This window comes from Halichoerus grypus, chromosome 2 (genome assembly GCF_964656455.1).
Source record: "Halichoerus grypus chromosome 2, mHalGry1.hap1.1, whole genome shotgun sequence".
In the NCBI taxonomy this organism is placed as follows: Eukaryota; Metazoa; Chordata; class Mammalia; order Carnivora; family Phocidae; genus Halichoerus; species Halichoerus grypus.
Window position 1 is genome coordinate 112,347,367 of NC_135713.1, and position 19,747 is coordinate 112,367,113.

The 19,747-nt window shown below is 36.7% G+C and overlaps 1 protein-coding gene across 1 annotated transcript in view; it reads right to left on the bottom strand.

Annotated features, from left to right (window-relative positions):
* SPINK5 (serine peptidase inhibitor Kazal type 5) overlaps positions 1-19,747 on the bottom strand; it is a 74,970-nt gene that overhangs the window by 37,915 nt on the left and 17,308 nt on the right. Inside the window, exons 5-12 of the mRNA XM_036065716.2 lie at positions 13,776-13,903; positions 11,898-11,961; positions 10,864-10,991; positions 9,349-9,415; positions 5,773-5,900; positions 4,155-4,242; positions 2,168-2,295; positions 839-920 (exon numbers count right to left, since the gene is read on the bottom strand). Of these exons, the coding sequence (XP_035921609.2) occupies positions 839-920; positions 2,168-2,295; positions 4,155-4,242; positions 5,773-5,900; positions 9,349-9,415; positions 10,864-10,991; positions 11,898-11,961; positions 13,776-13,903 (813 nt within the window). The remainder of the gene's footprint in view (positions 1-838; positions 921-2,167; positions 2,296-4,154; positions 4,243-5,772; positions 5,901-9,348; positions 9,416-10,863; positions 10,992-11,897; positions 11,962-13,775; positions 13,904-19,747) is intronic.

Consider the following 19,747-nt stretch of genomic DNA (forward strand, 5'->3'; position numbering starts at 1 on the left):
CATAGAGGTTGGAACCATGAGATCTGACTGTGAAAACCAGGGAAGATGTCACATAACAAGAATAATTTGAGTGAGACTGAAGAGTAAACAGCATTTTCATGGATAAGAAGGGGATTGGGGAATATGCATACAAGACCATTAAGTTGGGAAATAAAGTAGGAAACCACACGGGCATATAGCAGAACATAAATTTCTGAATGAAGGTAAGCCAAATAAGAAGGGAGATAAGGAGATTGAATTATATCCTATAGTTTATGATGAGCCATTTGTGGCTTTTAAGCAGAACGGTATTGCGATCTAATTAATATTGTGAAGCTTTACTCTAGCTCTGTTAGGGAGCATAGTTGGATAATGGAAAGAATAGAACCTAGCGGGAAAAGTAGAAGACTTTCATCTTCTAAATAATAAGCAGTAACAACTTATAGAAGGCTATGGAAACAAATATGGTAACATTTCAGAGCTAAAAAGCAGGCTTTCTGTGTGCAGAATGAAGGTATTTTTATCCCAATTCAAATGTGAAATTTCAAAAATTCATATGTAGAAAATATATGGGAATATATGGGAAGTGGTTTGCAAAAGCTAACACAGTCTGTAAGTGATGAAACCAGTGCTAGAGCCCAGTTTTTTCAGACTTCAAATAATTTTTACTCCACAGGGTTAGTCTTGGAAGCAGCAAGCACTGATCAAGTTCCCATGGGATTCATCTCAGTGTCATCTCCAGATTAAAGGGTTAGGATTTCCTGGTGATTTTTTTACTGGAAAATATTCCACCCTTTAGACTCTGAAATATGTTCAAGTTAGAATGCCAAGTAGGACTCAATAGGTGGATTCCACTCACTCCACATAAGGGTGTTTTTTCAGATTCTCTTTTATTTTTTGCTTCTGCTTCAGCCTTTTTCTTTTCCTCAGCTTCTGCTTGGCTAAATGAGAGAAAAAAATGAGAAGAATCCATTGGACCAAGTACAGGCAATTATTTGTCCACATTCTTGCATTGCTAATCTGTCCTCCCTCCTTAGAAAGAGCAATTTTGTCCTTTTATCACTACATACCGATGAGAAGCAACAAAACAGCCTCCAGTATGGTAAGATACCATAACTTCTTTATACTTTTTGCTTAACATTGAAAGAAAGACAGTGATTGTGGATCTGGAAAGCTTGCTTTCTATAAAATACCTTTCTTGCCTGTGATCAGAAAAGAAATACCATCAATGTCCATCAAGGAGATATCAAAACTAGTACCCTTGTAACGTTATACCTGGAGACTGAAAGTGGCTTTTACAAAGCACACTGACTGGTTCCCTTGTCTGAAGCAGAGAGGGCTTTGGCTATACTTTTAGGACAGGACTACAATTAACCAAGGTCCCTTCTCTCAAGTCTATAGTCTATCACATCATGGACACCCTAGCTTTATTAATTCACCTTAAATGTATTGCTTACTCATGGCTGTGTTATCTAAAGACAAAATAGAGTGCAGGTGAAAAAGGCCAATAATTTCCATACATTGATAAACCAAATGAGCCTATATTTGCTTTGCACAATAGAATTGCATGGTATGTATGGTTAACTGACGCTATTTCAACCACACAAGGCTATCAATCAAAACAAAAGACCATAGATTCAAAATGTAAATCAACTACTTAATCTGAGTTCAATCAAATAAACTGGGAGTAGTTCCAAATTTTGAAAGCAAACTGTCAATTCTAACTTATTGAGAAATGTCACATTATATAAAGTAATATTTAATTTTGTAAGCGTTCATGATTATTTGATGGGCAACATTAACTCTAATAATCAATATCTGCATTAAGTGCTTACTTTGGACCCTAACCTCTTTGGAAGATGAGATGCCTGTAAACTTGTACCACAGGTTCACATATGAAGCTTCAGCAGTATGGACAATGTGATATTTGCACAAGCTCAAGGCTGTCAGGATGTTCCAGTGGTAAGAGAATGAGTGTCAAGGAAGCAGACATATTGGAGTAAATAGCTCTAGGTCCTTCTCCCAGCTCTCTTGCTAACATTCTCAATGTAAGTATTCAACTTATTCAACTCCCTTCCCTATTTTGAGCCCCAGTTTCCCCACTTATGGAAGTAAATAGTTCTATTAGACTCTCTGTAAGGTCCTTTCTCTTTGGCATTCTTTAGACACTCTGACATTCTATACTCACTAGAAGGCTTGACACATGGAACACAAGTTTCCATGCATTTTCCCATCTGGACCACGAACAGGGTCATTTTCTCTGGTACAGAAAAGTATTCCATTCTTTGCACGATCCTGATATTCACTGCAGAGTTTCTAAATAATGAAAATGAGACAGTTTAGATATAGTTATCTATTCTGTTTATTCATTTTATTTTTTAAAAGATTTTATTTATTTATTTGAGAGAGACAGAGAGAGTACGAGAGTGAGTTGGGAGGGGAAGAGCAGAGGGAGAGAGAGAGAGAATCTCAAGCAGACTCCATGCTGAGCGTGGGGCCCAATGCAGGGCTCGATCTCACGACCCTGAGATCAGGACCTGAGCCAAAATCAAGAGTCGGATGCTTAACCAACTGAGCCACCCACGACGCCCTCTGTTTATACATTTTAGATGCTGTTAATTAAAGATATCAAAGAAGAGGAACTAAGGATAAAAAATAAAACTTATAGGATTTAGGATCATCCCAAAATTTTGTGATATTTCTCTCCATGTAATAGTTACCCATTTAAGTATTCAGCAAATGTATTAAGGGGATATGACTATAAATGTGATTTAGCTCTTTTATCACTCAAGTGGACAGGATAAGGAATTGCAATATAAAAAGCTGAGAGATATGACACAGGTCTGAGTTAAATTTGTACAAGCACAAAGGGAAGAATGATTTATGGAAGTACAGAGAAGAGTTTATAGCTGAGGTCTCTATCTTTAGGATGTGTCCAGGTAAACAATATGGCAAAAAGGTCCTCCAGGAGGAATTACAACATATATGCAAAGACAGAGGGACATAAAAGACCATGTTATCTTGAGATCATCTATTATTGTCAGGAAGAATTAGCTGGATAAAGAGAGGAAGGTTTGGGAAGGGGTCAAAAAGGAGACCTTGAAGATAAGTCAAAACTAGATCACTGAACCTAGAAGGGAATTTGGACTTTATTCTTAGGAAATTGGAAAATGATAAATATTTATAGAAGAGAAGAACATAAGCAAATCTGTTTTAGAAAGACCACCCAGCCAGCCAGATATGTGGGGATTTGAGTGACTGGAGACTGAAGTTTGAGAAACTATAGGAGAAAATAAGGAAAGGAAGGGAGGGAGGAAGAAAGGAAGGGTGGAGGGAAGGAAGGAGAGAGAACAAGGAAGACAAAGAGGAAGGAAGAAAACCGGAAATGAAAGATAAAAGGATTGTTTTGATTTCAGAAATAAAATTAAAGGATTGAAGAGAAGACATCAGTTGAAAGTGAGGCTTAGACACTACGATGGAATTACATGAAGTCAGCTGCTTTATGAAACTGTGAACTACACACTACAGAAGGTGGGCGAACACTCACTGTTAAAAATAAGTTACATAGGAGTGAAATGGTCCAAATAGCCTCTAGGATACCCTCAAACGTTGGCTTTTCCTAAGGCCACTGAGTCATGGAAATATTTCCCACTCAAACAGTGTGGAAGATGAATTGAATCTTGAGGACTGAGGAAGCTGTTGGCGAGAAGCACAGAGGCCAGGCAGGATGCTAACGCATCAACACAAAGGAAATCTATGAGAAGTATGAGCTAAGTTGGTAGTAGGAGAAAAAAAAAACCCACAAATGACTAGTTAAGAGATGTGTAGAAAGTAGAATGTGGTACGATTTTAAAGGGAGAGTATTAAAATGATACATAGAAGACCTCCAAAACAGCTACCATATTAAACTTTGAATTCAGATGATGCTTTGATATATTACCTTTGTTTAGGAACAATTCTATTAATATGACTTGATTAATTTTCTCCAAATAGCGCTAAAAATTGTAATGTTGTAATTATTCTTCTAAATCTTATGAAATAGTAACTATAAACTGCTTTCCAGAAAATCCATCAGTAATGAAGGAAAAACGAACCAATATCGAAAAAGCATTGTAGAGTAAAATGCACACACATCCCACAAAAGTCATAACTAAATTGATCAAACTAATCATCACCTCAATTTCTCTCTTAACTTTGACTTTTTCTTCAGTCTTCCTTAGGTTTTCATGTGCTTTATTTTTTTCTTCTGAAAAACGCTGTTTGCTGGAGAAAAAAAAACCCAAAAATGAATACATGTATACAGATGCTTCAAATCCTCATGTTATAAAATAGTCATTTAGGGGGCTCCTGGGTGGCTCAGTCGGTAAGCGTCTGCCTTCAGCTCAGGTCATGATCCTAGGGTCCTGGGATCGAGCCCCACATGGGGCTCCCTTCTCTGCCTAGCAGGGAGTCGGCTTCTCCCTTTCCCTCTGCCCCTCCCCCTCTGCTTGTGCTTTCTCTCTCACTCTCTCTTTCAAATAAATATATAAAATCTTTAAAAAAATAAGTCATTTAGGTGCAGGTGGAAAAACAGCTATGTGTTTATGAGTTCTAGAACAAATATTTTCCAATCATCTTAAGGCTCCTTATTAGATGGAAATCTTCACTCTTTCTCCAAAGAATCCCTTTTATTTTGCCTTCATGTATAACATTTCCTTCCACTGCAATGACTGTTTTTGTCATCTTGCCTTCTTTTAAATCTTCTCAGCTTAAATTCTGCCTTCTTTAAGAAGACAGTCCAGACCTCAAAGTGGAAATGAACTGTATATCTGTCATTGTATTTTCATAGCTGAATATTCTCTTACGGGATAATTCTTACTCTGTCTTGCAACGTGTTTGTGTGTGTGTGTGTCCATGGCTTATTTCTGCTATTTAACTTTAAGCTTCTTGAGAGCAGGGATCTTCATTCATACATTCATTCAACATTTGGCTAGTAACTATTTTTTGTCAAGCGCTGGCCTGGTGCTATATATATAAGATAGACACATACACTGTGTTCTTGGAACTTAGAACCCAGTCAACAAATAGTCATAGCAATAATTACCAGCTGTGATGATTGCTATGAAATAAAATTATTAAGAGTTATAAAGATTGATTTCAATTAAGAATTTCAGGAGGTCTTATCCAAAGAAGGGTAATCTTGAAATGTGATCCACAGAAGAAGAGACACTAGCTGGCCAAGATTGAGACAAACTGGCAGCAGGACAGCATAAAGGGGAGAGCTTCAAGAGTTCAAGGATCTGAAAGAGTGACAAGACCTGGTCTGAGACATCTTCATAAATGCTGTAATTTACATGTTGTGGGATTTGTGCTTCCCCCCCAGGTCAGATGCCCGAGATGAAAAGATAAAGTTAATCCAAGTCACGTATAAACATGAAGTTTTTGTGGGAGACAACATCTGTTTTGTCTCAATGGGATAATTACTGAAGGAAACAGTCTAAGTCTTGGTACTTGCTTTTACCCTCATTCTGTATTATGACTACCTTGTAAAAAGGCTCACAAAGGTGGTGGGAGGAAATATTAAGAAGTGTTTTGTAATCCAGTCCTCTAACTGGAAAATAGAATCCATTTGTACTCAGAAACAGACATACATCATTAGGATCTACTTACTAGGTGATATCATGGTTTGTAGAGGACAGAAAACTGCTCAAAAATTTTCAACAACAAAGCAGCACCTCAACATTATTCTTACCATTCCCATCAATCTCCACTTTACCTGTCCCATACCTCCAAAGAACCCACATCTGTACTCACAAAATTTCAGCACACAGGGCACATTTGTTGCCATGCATCCTGCCATCAGGGCCACGAACTGGGTCACTCTCCCGTGTACAATAAAGTCTTCCATTCCTCACTTGGGTTTCATATTCTTTACAAAAATCCTGCAAAAAGGTAAGTAATTACATTTAGCACTTCTCTACTCTTTAACATAGAAAATATATATCATGGATTTATAGCCAAAGAATATCAGGTCTAGAAGGTGTTGGTAAACATATAACATATTAATGAGGATTAATGAGAAATAGTAATTATGTTATGAAATTACTACATACCTGTATCTACTATGTGGTATATTTATTAAAAGATAAAAGAGCCGTGGGGCACCTGGGTGGCTTAGTCAGTTAAGTGGCCAACTCCTGGTTTGGCTCTGGTCATGATCTCAGGGTCTTGAGATCGAGTCCCCCTTGGAGGGGGGTCTGCACTCAGCGGGGAGTCTGCTTCTCTCTCTCTCTCTACCCCTCCCCCCACTTGCACACGCACTCTCTCTCTAAAATAAATAAATAAATCTTTAAAAAAAGGTAAAAGAGCCTTATAAAAAATAAGGCTGAGCAAATATCTCATAAAACTAGATAGCTCTTATTAACTTTCAAGTCTATGAAAAAAGGATTGCAAAAAATAAAAGATCTTTCAACAAATTCCAAGATAGACATAACAAAATGCAGCTGCCAGGACAAAAGAAAAAAATTGCCAACAAGCAGAATAGAGAATCTGTAAGATGAGATGCTTAAACACTATTTAATATGGATCAAATCAAGAACAATCTGGTTTGGTTTGCAAGGAAAATGAATAAGTTGGCATCCATTGTCCTCTCTGTGACTCTGTGGCCGTTACTGTTGTTCACTTTTATGTGCTCTGCCTCGTTTATGGATGTCCATTTCTAATACAGTAGGTGGAAAGCGCAGAGAGTGAATCTAATTTTCCTTCACTCCCCACTGGAGATAGGTAAAACACCAAGACTAAAATTTAAATTTAAATTTCAAAGGCTGTGACTTCCCCAAATAACCCAAGAAAGGTTTGTATCCAGATTTCCCAATGCTTTGGTTTAGTACTTTCGGGTTTTTCTCTGTGTTTGGAAAATTCTACTATCTGAAGTGAAGGCTAAACTTCATATTTATAGCTATATTTATATCTCTATCTACCCCAAATTACTGTAAATTTAGGAAACTCTATGTCAATAAACATGTTTGGTAATGGCATATATTACTACATAACTTACAAAACACAACCTACAAAAAAATGCTTCTCTGAGCCTTTTTCAACAATGTGACCTTCATTTTCCATTTCAGCCAAGAACACATGAGCATAAAGAGTATGGTTTGAAGTGGGAAGACCTGAGCAGCTAGACTATGCTTCTAACTCCCTGGGAAATCACAGCAAATGCCCATTACCTTAGACACCTCTATCTTACCAACTACACAATGAAGTTTTTGGAATAATGCTCTTTAGGGCCTTTTCTAGATGTAATATTCTCAATTTTTAAAATGTAACTCATATTTCATTAGGACACTTTAAAAAAGAATCCTAATTGACTCCTAATAAGAAGGCATTTGTTTTTGGAGGAGCAGTGGGTGTGCTCCAAACTTCCTGGTTGTAACAATCTAGGAATAAAGACACGGAAGACAATCCCCTGATAATCATAGCATGGTAGGAAAATTACTGTTCAATGGTTCCCATAAAAGAAACAATGATAATTTCAGTTTATAAGTTGTGATTCATCTAAGGAGATTCTGAAGAAATGCTTTTGTGAGCAACCCACTGACGGGTTAATTATGGGGCAGATATTGAGCCATCACCATAAAGCAGTCGCATTCAACACAATCACGTCCAGTGACCCACCAAAACAATGACCCCAGCCACAGAGGAGAAGAGGGAAAAATAAACAAGACCTGATGATAGATAATGGAAAAGAACTGTCCATGTTTATGGAGTAATAAAATGCTCAATATTACAAGATGACCCAAAGGTTTTGACTGAAATTTAACAACCAGAAGAATTGCTTTTCAAATCTCAGTTAGTATTGAACAAATTACTGAGGACATGTTCCTTCATTGAAACTCTGTTGAACACCCTATTTAGGGTGGGAAATTTGCTTGATTGAATAGCATCATGAAGTAGAAGTTTAGTCCTTGACTACCAAAAACTAGACTTGTGTCTATCCTTAGGAAAACATATGCCCATCATCCACAAAAATAGTATACTTGTTGTGCTGTCTCTCCCAATTGGATGGGGCCCCCCCAATGTAGGGCGTCTGGATGGAGTGGGGGCTGGTGGCACAGGTAGTGAAAGAATTCACCCAAGGCAGAACAAAAGAGATAAAAGTTTGTTGGATACACTGCAAGAAAGGCCGGGAAGGATAGCAAAGTAAAGACTGTCTGCCACGAGGCAGTGGGCGAAGGCTGTATTTAAAGGCGGAAGGAGAGGAGGTATGGGAATGTATGGAATTTTCCTTTTTTGGTACCTATGTCTGGGTGTAAGTAGCCCATGTGTTAGTGAGGGCTGATGGATATTTTGAGGTGGTCGCTTGATGGGCCTGTTTGTATTCAGCCAGTGAATACTGTATTCAGTATTCACTGTGGGCCCTTTTGCCTTGATCAAGTTTCCATTGTTCAAGCCTGTTTCCTTAAAAGAGGCCTCAACACTTGTATTAGCACTGCAGGGTATAGGGTGTGGAATCACATTCCAACAAGAAGGTAAAAATGAGGTCCTTTATCCAACCTCCTTAATTCGGGACAAAGAAATTGAGGCCCAGAGAGAAGAGATGACTTGGTCAGTTTCACACAGCCAGAGCATAACAAAACTATGGGTAAAACTAAGTTGTTCTGACTTCTCAACAAAAAGCTAGTCATTTAGCAAAGTAACTGCTATCACTTAGAGTGAAAGTAGGGTTTAATAACCTTGGTGATTTAGGGAATCCAAGCTGTATGACCTACCATGTTTATTCAATTACTAAAAGGAACAATTTTTCATACTAAACAAATCGTATAATAATTTGAAAAAACTTAATTTTAAGGGTACTTTAAAAACCACAACGTCAATATTTGTTTGATATCTTTCTTTAAACAGAAGCTAGACCTTTATAAATGCAGGCCTCATTGTAATAACCATAACAAATAACTCCAGTTTGTATCAATGAGATGATACATAAAATGCACCAGTGGATACACTGTTTAAAAGACTCTAGAATTATTTTAAAGTTATTCCTGTCTAATTTATATTGTTGTATTAAAAAAAATTTATTCAAAGCAAAATTAATCTAAGCCAGAGAGAAGTCTGGTGGAAATGAAGCAGAATTTAATTTGCATATTTTCTGACTGATATTCTTTCTTTCCCTTTTTCTTAAAAATAGCATATTTTGAACTTTTGGTGGGAAATGCAATTTTAATCTAATGATTAATATACTTGAAATAGTCGACTTGGGGAAGTTTGAAATTAAGGGAAACAATTTATTGTAAAAATTAGGGACAATGACATTGACTTACCTCAAAGATTCAAGCTTAACTTTGTTAATACTTTGGCCACAAGATCAAATTATGTTGGTGAGGAATTTACCTTTTCGGCACTTCGTCGAATTCTGGTTTCACCTTCTCTTTTGGCATTTTCTTGAGCTTCTTTTAAGCTGTTAAGAAAGTGAACAGTTGGTCAGTTTATGGCTCAATCATATTTTCAGTGTCCAGTTCTGTGCTAGGCACTTTCATATCCTTGGCCATAGCTTGTTAAACCGATCCACTTAACATGAGACAAGCTTTTCCCCATCTCGAATTTGAGCCAGAAAACTGCCAAAGATAAGGAAGGGTGTGAAACTGACTCACTGACAGTCAATTAGAAGCTTTGTTCTGTAAAAGTAGATGGGTGTGACTCCTTGACTGACAAACAGAAGATTGTTGGGGCAAAGTCCCTTTAACTGGCAGAACCAAGAGCTTTTTAACACAATGCTGTGACAAGGGTGAAACCGAACTGAGCATTTGAAGTACTGCCGTCCACACCCTTATGTAAACCTTTTCTATACCTTGTAAAGTATTTGTTTGCCTTCATGTAAAATCACTGCAGTTAAAAAAAGTGACATTGAACTGAGCTTCTGAGTCCTCTCCTATCTATTACCTAATTACAGTCCCAACCGGAGACAGGCATTATTAGTTCTACAGAGGAAGAAACCAAGAGTTAGAGAAGTCAAATCTCTTTTTTAGCTAGTGTGTGAAAACAAACAGAAAGTCACAGAATTGGGGCGTGTTGGAAAACTAAACCCACATGTCTCCTGATAAGAAAGTAGAAATTAGGCTTATTTCCTGTCTGGAAACCAGATATAATCACTGTTTTGTAAACCTGATAGGACGTGCCCTTGAATTCTCTGGCAGCACACTGTAATTTTCAAAGGCAGGTGTGAAATTTATTAATCTGTTAGATCTTTCTCTGTGATGATTTGAAAGATCCGTGGATGTAAATGGAGCACTTGAAAGCCTGCTGACATATAGAGAGTCTATATCTTGTTTAACAGCCAGAATATTAAAGACTCTTTGGATCTTCTTCACATCTCAGCCTCAATACTCACAGATGTCAGACACTCAGAGAAAGTTAACCCTATCCTTCTCTTCCCTAGTTCCACCATTTATAGTAATAAATGAAGGCAGCCACATGACATTGTTATTATTACTTTAAATTAGATTGTCGCATTTAGTAAGAGTCTCTGTACATATACAAATGAAGCAATGCGCATCAAACGAATGACCTAGTTTATTCCAGGAAAGTGTTTTCTAAATTGTAAAATATTGTGCCTTATAAAATACTGTGCATTGTCCTATCATTATAATTAAGCAAATTAAGAGTCTTGAATTTAATAACTAACATAATTACCTTAACCATGCCTTTTAAGAAACTCTAGCAGATGATATGAATTAAAAAGAAAAGAAGCCATTCAGAGAGCAAGGACTATTTCACTTTAAGAAGACAAAGAATTGTATGCTTCATGAGAAGGACTGTATCTCTCTGTAGAGTGGTTCTCAGGACAGCAACCAAGTGCATCCTCATCAAATCCACCTACTTGGCCTGCATGGGGATGATGATACTTACAAGAGCTCAGCACACATGGCACACTTATTGCCATGTGTTTTGCCATCAGGGCCAAGGACTGGATCATTTTCCCTTGTGCATTCAAGTCTTCCATCCTTCACATAAGGCCGAAAAGCACTACATACATCCTGAAGAACAGGAAAAAGAACTTAACATTCACCATCCTGATTGTAATGCATTCCACACGGTTTTCAGAATTTTATAGTACTCAGTGCTTCTCTGCCCAATGCACACTAGCCACCTAGAGCAGTGCCAGATGCCTAGAAGTAGCTCAGTAAGTGTTGCATAATTCATGAGGTTAAGTATGGTGCTCATTTACTTATTCATTTGTTAGTAAACACAGATACCCTAGTATGTGTTAGAACTAAGGCGGAACACAGTCCTTGCACTCAACTTGCTCATGATCTACTGGATGACACAAAGAGACATTTAAAATATGATGTACTAACTGCCCTGGTAGGTGCTCTAGGAGCATAGAAAGGGCATCAAACCTTGACTTAGGAAAAAACATTCAGCTAGAAAAAGTCAAGTGTGACTTGTCTGAGATACTCATTTCTTTCTCCTATAATCACAAGTGCACAGAACGTTAGCAAAGGGAAAAGCTATTTAATCCAAATCTCATTTTTAGATATGGAAACACTGGTACAGTGTGGGTAAGTAATTTACCTAAGGTCTCCTGACAGCAAGTGACAGTGCTAGGGTTTCAATTCAGATTACGTGACTGAAGCATAATGCCCTTTCTACTCTAAGTATAGTTTCCTTTTGATGGATGGATGGATTGATTGATTGATTGATTGATTGATTTTTTTTCATAGAAAGCAGAAATAGAGCTGAAAAGTCTAACTACCAAAGTCACCTGCTCCAGTTACAGGAACTATCAACTGCTTTTCATCTAAACAAGCAGGGCCCCATCTTAGGTAAAGCAAGGATTGCTTCCTTCCCAATACCCCACCAAAGAAGGAAGAGGAGAGCATCTTCTTTCTCTCTGAAGTCAGCCTCCCAAGATTTCCCACCATTTTGACACTTGTCCTCACCTGCTCTGGATTATTGGTCTCACATTCCCCTTCACTTTTTATGCCAACTTGGGACCTGGTTTTACTGGAATTGAAAGTTAGTAGACACAGAAGTTTAGTATCACAGAACTTCTTACCGTTCAAAAGTAACTTATTGTCACTGTATTATGATTCTCCTTTGCCCTTGAAAACAGATGTCACATCGCATTCTTTTCCTCATTTACTCTTTCTAATGAGAGCCTGTGTTTATAACTTGGAGTTGAAGAAATAGAATTATGTTGGAGGGCTAATAAGAGTCAGATCTATAAATATTATTTCTAGAATTTTCTTTCCTACGTCTAAAGAGGATCCATATCAGAAGAGAAGGAAAAAGTACACCTTATAACTAAAAACAGCAAAGAACTATGCTGTTGTTGATGATGGTGTTTTAAATATACGAATTCAAGTTTAAATGATCTAACATCCTGCTCTATTATTCTTTGTTTGGGTTATGCTGACTAATATTTTAGTTGTCACGGAAAGTACCTTAAGTCCCAGGAATTAAGTTTATTCAGTCTAATAGAGCTTTAACGCTATCTGAAAACAAAACCATAAATGTAAAATACATTTCCTACTTTTTGAAAAGGTAAGGCAGTTTAAAACCACAGCCTCTGTATAACAATAAAAAAACAACAAAAACAATATAAAGAGGAAAAGGAAGTTATTAAAAGTTATAAGAAAAGTTATATCAAAAGATATCATCTGAGGGAAACAAAAAAAAATTGAATCCCAATGTTATTGCAGAGTCCCCTAGTAGACAAAGCTAAGGAAGAAACCCAATGAGCAGTATGGCTCTCACTGTATAATGAAGGAAGTATACCAGAAATTAGGGGTGAGACACTTAGACCTGAAGAGATTTAAAGAATCTATCACAGGATCCCCCACATAAAACATAGTAGTAATTAAATGCACAGTGTGCTCATAATAGTATTACAAAATACATATCTAATAAAACCTGTCTGTTCTCCCTATGTCTGTGTTTTCCATTTATGTTGACCACTGGTGAGAGGTGAAGGCATCATTTCAGAGTGTATCTCTGAAAATGCAATAATGCAAGGGATCAGAGTGATTTAATTCAGTTGTATTTTGGTAAAGATACTTATTACAAGGAGGGATAACGCTTACAGAACCCTGAAGACTGAGTATTTATCATATCCTTTATTAGTTTCAAGCACTGGTTGTTATTATGTGTGCAAAAAGTGGAGAGCAGACAATTCAAGACTGAGGCCACAGGCCAGAACCTGTGAAGCAGGTGCCATCTTGTTGACTGACAACCGACAACCAAACTTAGCACTGAGGGTGGAGAAAGAATCAAACGGGGACAAAATGTTGGGCAGTGAAATGCTGTAGCTATGTGATAAAGGTCAAATCAATGGAAAGAAGTTCAATATTGAAAGTCCCAATTATCTACTCTAATATTATAAATTACTGAGCACTAAATAAAAAAATCATTTGATGATTAAATAATTCTCTGTAAAAAAAGATATACTCCTAGATAGATAGATAGAAAGGGACAGATGTCTGTCTGTATATGTATGTGTATATAAGTGTATGTACATACATGTGTGCTTATATGTGCATACAGGTAGATACTTAGATTTAGATCTATCAGATGTCTGTCTACTTCACAGAGACACTGATAACTCTCTGATAAACTGCATACAAAAGTGCTTTGTAAAATATAAAGTGTTGCACTTCATATTTTTTTCCTTAAGAATAGTAAAAGGAGTGGTCCTAATAATTTCTAGATGGCTAACTTTCACAAAATGAATTGATATTTTAAAGACTGTAGGAAAAAATTGTGTCATGTACTTGTATGGAGAGCATGCTTTAGGGAGAAAGCCTGCTGCAGATACTCACGCGTTCTCGGCACACAGCGCACATTTGTTGCTGTAGGTTTTCCCGTCTGTGCCACAAAGGGCTGCGTTATCGAAGGTACACATAAAATCCCCACTTCTCTCGTCTTTCCTGAAATCATCACAATTCAACTGCAAGAGACGTTATCAAGGAACATCAAAATATAAGAGATAAAATATTCCTTAGATACATAAATACGTGAACATTTTAAACCCACAACAATATAACCTACTGGAAAACAAAACAGACTGAGGAGACTACAGTGCACAAATAACATCATGAATAACAAAACATGGCCCAAGAACAGAGACGTAATTAGATTTTAGGAGAAAGAATTGGTATTTGATTTCAGCCACTTGCTATCTGGGTGAGGTAGGCCAAGTCTCCCCTCTGAAACTTAGCATACTGTTTGTCAAATCCTGCCGGCCTTCTTAGCAGAGTGATAATGAGGTCTAGTGGATAAGCATAGAAAAGCTCCCTGTAAACTCTAAGCTGCAATGAAGTTTTTATTATTATAGATTAGGGTAGTGATCAGGAGCCAGATTGCTGGGCTTATAATTCTAACTCTGCCACATACTGGCTGTGTGATGTGGGAGTTACTTAACCCCTCTGTGCTTTAGTGTCCTTATTTGCAAAATGTGTACAATATTACTAATCTCTCAGCATTTTTTTTAAAGATTTTTTAATTTATTCATTTGAGACACAGAGATAGAGCATGAGCAGGGGGAGAGGCAGAGGGAGAGGGAGAAGCAGGCTCCCCGCTGAGCCAGGAGCCTGATGCGGGGCTCGATCCCAGGACCCCGGGATCATGACCTGAGCCGAAGGCAGACGCTCAACCATCTGAGCCACCCAGGTGCCCCACCTCTCAGCATTTTAAAGAAGTTTCAGTGTATGAATACATGCACAGCATTTACAACGGTGCATAGCATATCATAACCCTTCACTGTTGTTATTGTTGTTGTTATTTTAAACATTTTCCTCACTGACAAGCAAGCCAATCATGAAACGTGTTTTGGGGATGATGGAAGAAATCTCCAAATCTCAGCTCAAATAATATGACACATACTTAGGGACATACCTGTATGGTGAGGAAAACAACTACACTAGGTGGTTAACTGGAGACTAGGGTTTGATTCTCACATCCGCCACCCACTCACTCCACCTCTTTGAACCTTACTTTCCTTGTCTGACAAATGGAAATTCACACCCCATCTGTCCTACAGATTTGTGCTGAGCATCAAATGAATACTTAGGAAACTTTATTTGGCAACACTATTGTGACATGAGCTAACTAAAGAAGACCTAGACTTAACTTGAATTTCGTTTCTATCCCAAAGCAAAGAATGACACTGGAGAATTTTTTAGTTATTATATTGCATGACAAGATAAATTTTTGATGTTATTGTCATAATAAAAATATTTTAAATATAGATATGGAACACTTAGAATATAGACCTGTGACCTAGTATGTTACACAATAGAAAGAATAAAAGAACAATTACAAATACATAGTGAATTTGTGAACCAAAAGGTTACATCAAGGAATACTTCTGAAAAACAATAAAAAAGGAAAAAGAATTTAAAGTAGAAAAAAAAAAAAAAGCTATGGAACATAACCCACTGTTCATGTCATCTGTTGGGGAAGAAGTTAAAATAGAGGGAAGATAAGTAATGGCTATATGTGTTATTTCATTTATTCGGTTGTTCATCTGTTCCTCAAAATCCACTACACATCTGCTAGCCTCTGGGCTTCTACTAGACGAAGACACTGCCCCCCCCCAAAAAAAACCAAAAAAAAACTTGGACTATATGCTCTAAGGAACTTATATTCTGATGAGAAGGTAAAGACCATAAATATGATAATTTGAAATTAAAATAAATGCTATTAAAAATAATCTGAACAATAACTAGAATGATGGCTATTTTAAATATAGTGTCAAGAAAGATCTCTCTGTAAAGGTAACATTCGAGGTAAAATGGGATTAATGAGGAGAAGCCAGCCACTGGAGATCTGAGGGAAGGACATTCCAGGCGTAGAGAACTGCAAGTGCAAAGGATCTGTGATAGGAACTAGACTGTCCTGCTTCAGGGGCACAAAGGAGTGTGGCTGCTGCATGAGGAAAAAGCAGAGAGCGGCGGGTTTTCTCTCTAGGGTCATTTCTTTTTTTTTTTTTAATTTTATTATGTTATGTTAGTCACCATACAATACATCATTAGTTTTTGATGTGGTGATCTACGATCCATTGTTTTCGAAACTTAGCATACTGTTTGTCAAATCCTGCTGGCCTTCTTAGCAGAGTGCTCCATGCAGTACCTGCCCTCCTTAATACCCATCACCAGGCTAACCAATCCCCCCTCCCACCTCCCCTCTAAAACCCTGTTTGTCTCTCAGAGTCCATAGTCTCTCATGGTTCATCTCTACCTCCAATTCCCACCCCCCCATTTTTCCCTTCCTTCTCCTAGTGACCTCCATGCTATTCCTTATGTTCCACAAATAAGTGAAACCATATGATAATTGACTTTCTCTGCTTGACTTATTTCACTTAGCATAATCTCCTCCAGTCCCATCCATATTGATGTAAAAGTTGGGTATTCATCCTTTCTGATGGCTGAATAATATTCCCTTCAACAGATGAATGGATAAAGAAGATGTGGTCCATATATACAATGGAATATTACTCTAGGGTCATTTCTGGAGAAACTAATGAAGCATGGGTGATATGGATTGATTTTATTGACTTGGGACAATCACTGCTATCCCCCTTCAGCAAAAGCAAGTGTCATACTAGGTCACAGGTGTTGGTAGGGTGATGACGGGGCAGATAAAAAGTGCAGCTGTGAGGCCCTGAGAACAGGTGTGGGTATTTACTCCTCCTCCCCCGCCTCCCCCTCCAAACTCCAAGGGCTGGTAGGTCACAACCTACAGAGAACACCTCTTCCTAATGCTAACAGTTTCTGAGAGCTTACGGATGGATTCCTAACCTGATTGGACTAGCAACAAACTGGTTCCAGAACCTTTTGATCTAGGCTTCATCCCTTTTCCTATCCTTATACTCCCCAGGAGAGGCAGAGACTGAATGTAGCCTTGAACACCATCTCACTCACTGTAGCAGAAAAAAATAACTAAAGCTATTATGGAATGTAGAGTAGAAATACCTGTATATGTAAGGAACAAATAAAAGAAATACGGTAATGTGAGCAATAGTATCAGTTGAAGCAGAATTATCAGAATGCATAGAAAAATGATTTTTCAAGACTGTAACTATGCTTTAGAGAGATAAAATATCTGCAATATGAAACCAGAAAAAAAGAAGCTATAATGGGAAAAAAGTGGAAGTTTTAGACATAGAAAATATTTAAATGGTAATAAATAAAACAATAGAAAGAATAAAAGTAGGATAGGTACATGTACCTAAGGAATTTGTAAACCAGAAGATTAGATCAAGAAACTCTCAGAGAAGCAATGGTAAAGGAAAATGAATTCAAAATAGAAGAGAAAACCTAAAGAACATGGTGAATAGAATTAGAAGTCCCAAAAAGGAGGCAACCATATATAGGAAAAATATTTGAAGAAATAGGGAACATTTCTAGAATCGATGAAAAATGAAAAAACAAAGAAATAGAGACATAGCCATAGCAACTCAAAGATAGAATCTGGTCAATAACAAATTAGAGAGGTTTAGGGATTTTTAACCAAATAAAAGCAAGCTAACATATGTTAGGGGAGAAGATACAGATATTAACAATAAACAAAGACATTAGTAATAGTGATGACAAATAATTATAAATATGGATATTTGGCTGGGGGAGTCATATTAAGAGCAAAAATAGATATGCAACATTTAACTCATCATCAAAGAAAAGCTGGAAGGAAGAAACTACTTTTAAAATATTTTTTTAAAAATATGAAAAATTAGGAGAATCAAGTTCTAGTACAACAGAAATAACAACTGTAAATGAGTTAAACACACAAATTAAAACATGATTTGTGGTTGGATTTAAAAAAACAGAATCAAACCAGGTATGGATGATAAGAGAAAATTAAAATTAAAGAGCACACAGATATTAAAACAATAGGATAAGAAAAGATATGAGGTAAAAATGAATAAGAAGAGAACAGATGCAGTAACATGAATACTAAAAATATAGAATTCAGCCCAAAATGCAGCATAAGTGACAAAGGACACTATATAAAGTAAAAGGAAAAACAGAACATGAAGGTATAATAACCACTGAGCATTCATTCCCTTAATAATACAGGCTCTACCTCCGTCAGACTGCAACCAAAAAAATGTGATAGAATTAGATAAATCAGTAACTGGACTTAGGGATTTTAGCATATACTTCTGAGAAATTGATAGATCAAGGAAAAAATTAAGATGCTTAAGCCGTTAGATTTTTATAGAAAACTACATCCAAGGAACAGCAAATGAACATTTTTTCAAGACATAGGAAACACTTATAAAAGTGGAATATGTATTAGACCACTAAGAAAGTCTTAGGAAAACTTCAAAGGACTGATGTCATATGGTCTATGTTCTCTGCCCAAAATTCAGTAAAATCAAAGTTAATTTAAAATAGATGAAGTGCAATATATTTGAAAATCAAATAATGTATTACTTGGAAGGGAGGAAAATTAAGGAATGTTTGCAAAGAATGACAAATGGAAACACTTCCAGCACAAATCTTGAGATAGATGATCATTAATATCTTCACATACTCTTGTCATGGAATCTTAGAAGTTAAAATTTTAAAGACTAGGTATTGCTCAATCCATTACAAAATGTGCAGCAGAGCAAACATAAAGAAATAGGTATAAGTGACACAGAAAACAAAAATAATTGAGAAGATTAACAAAAAAGCTGGTATTCAGATTTCTATGACAATTGATAAGAGAAAGAGAAGATGGAAATAAAAATACATGCAATGATAATTGAAAATAACTATAAAAATTGAGATATACATACAATAAAAGCATATTATCAGTATCTATATGCTAAAACATCTGAAAACCAAAATAGAGATGTGGCGACAAAAAAAAGTGTAAAATACCTACAGTGGTTTAATAAGAAAAGTTGAACAGACCAATAGCATTAATCCCATTGATATACTGGTCTGAGATATTCCTTCCCCAAAATGCCCAAGTACTAATAGCTTTAAAATCCATTTTTCTAAACTGTTAAGAAAAAAGGAAAACTTGTATTGAGTATAATAATTTACAAGTTATTCCAAAAATTGAGAAGGTATGTGAACTGAAAAACAATTGTAGACAGTTTTATTGAGGTTTTACTTACATACCATAAAATTCATGAATTTTAAGTGTACAATTCAATGATTTTTGGTAAATTTATGGAGTTGTATGGCCATCACCATAACCCAGTTTTAGAATATTTCTGTCACCCTAAGAGTTTCCCCTGTGCCTGTAAATTAACTGTAAATAGTTAATCCCCATTCCCAGCTCTAGCCTTAGGCAGCCACAGAATTTTCTGACTATAAATTTACTTTTTCTGGATATTTCTTATAAATGGAATCATAAAGATGCAACTGTTTGATTCTGGCTTCTTGCACTTTGCATAATATTCCTGAGGTTCATCCATGTCATAACAGTATCAGTGGCACTTTCCTTTTATTCCTGAATAATATTTCATTCTGTAAATGTAGCTCATTTTGTTTATCCATCACCAGCGGACCTTCAGACATGTAGATTGTTTCCAGTTTTGGATTATTAAAGAGAATGCTGTTATGAATATTCACATGCCTGGCTTCGGATGGACATATGTCTTCACTTCAATGGGGTAGATTCCTAGGACCAAATTTGTTAGGTCATATGGTAAATTTATGTTTCACTTCTTAAGAAGCTGCCAGACTGTGTTCCAATGTAGTTGCACTCTTGAATACTCCTTCCTGCCATCTGTAAGTGTTCCAGTTTGTCCACAACCTTAACAACATTCTATATTTTCTGTTTTTATGATTTA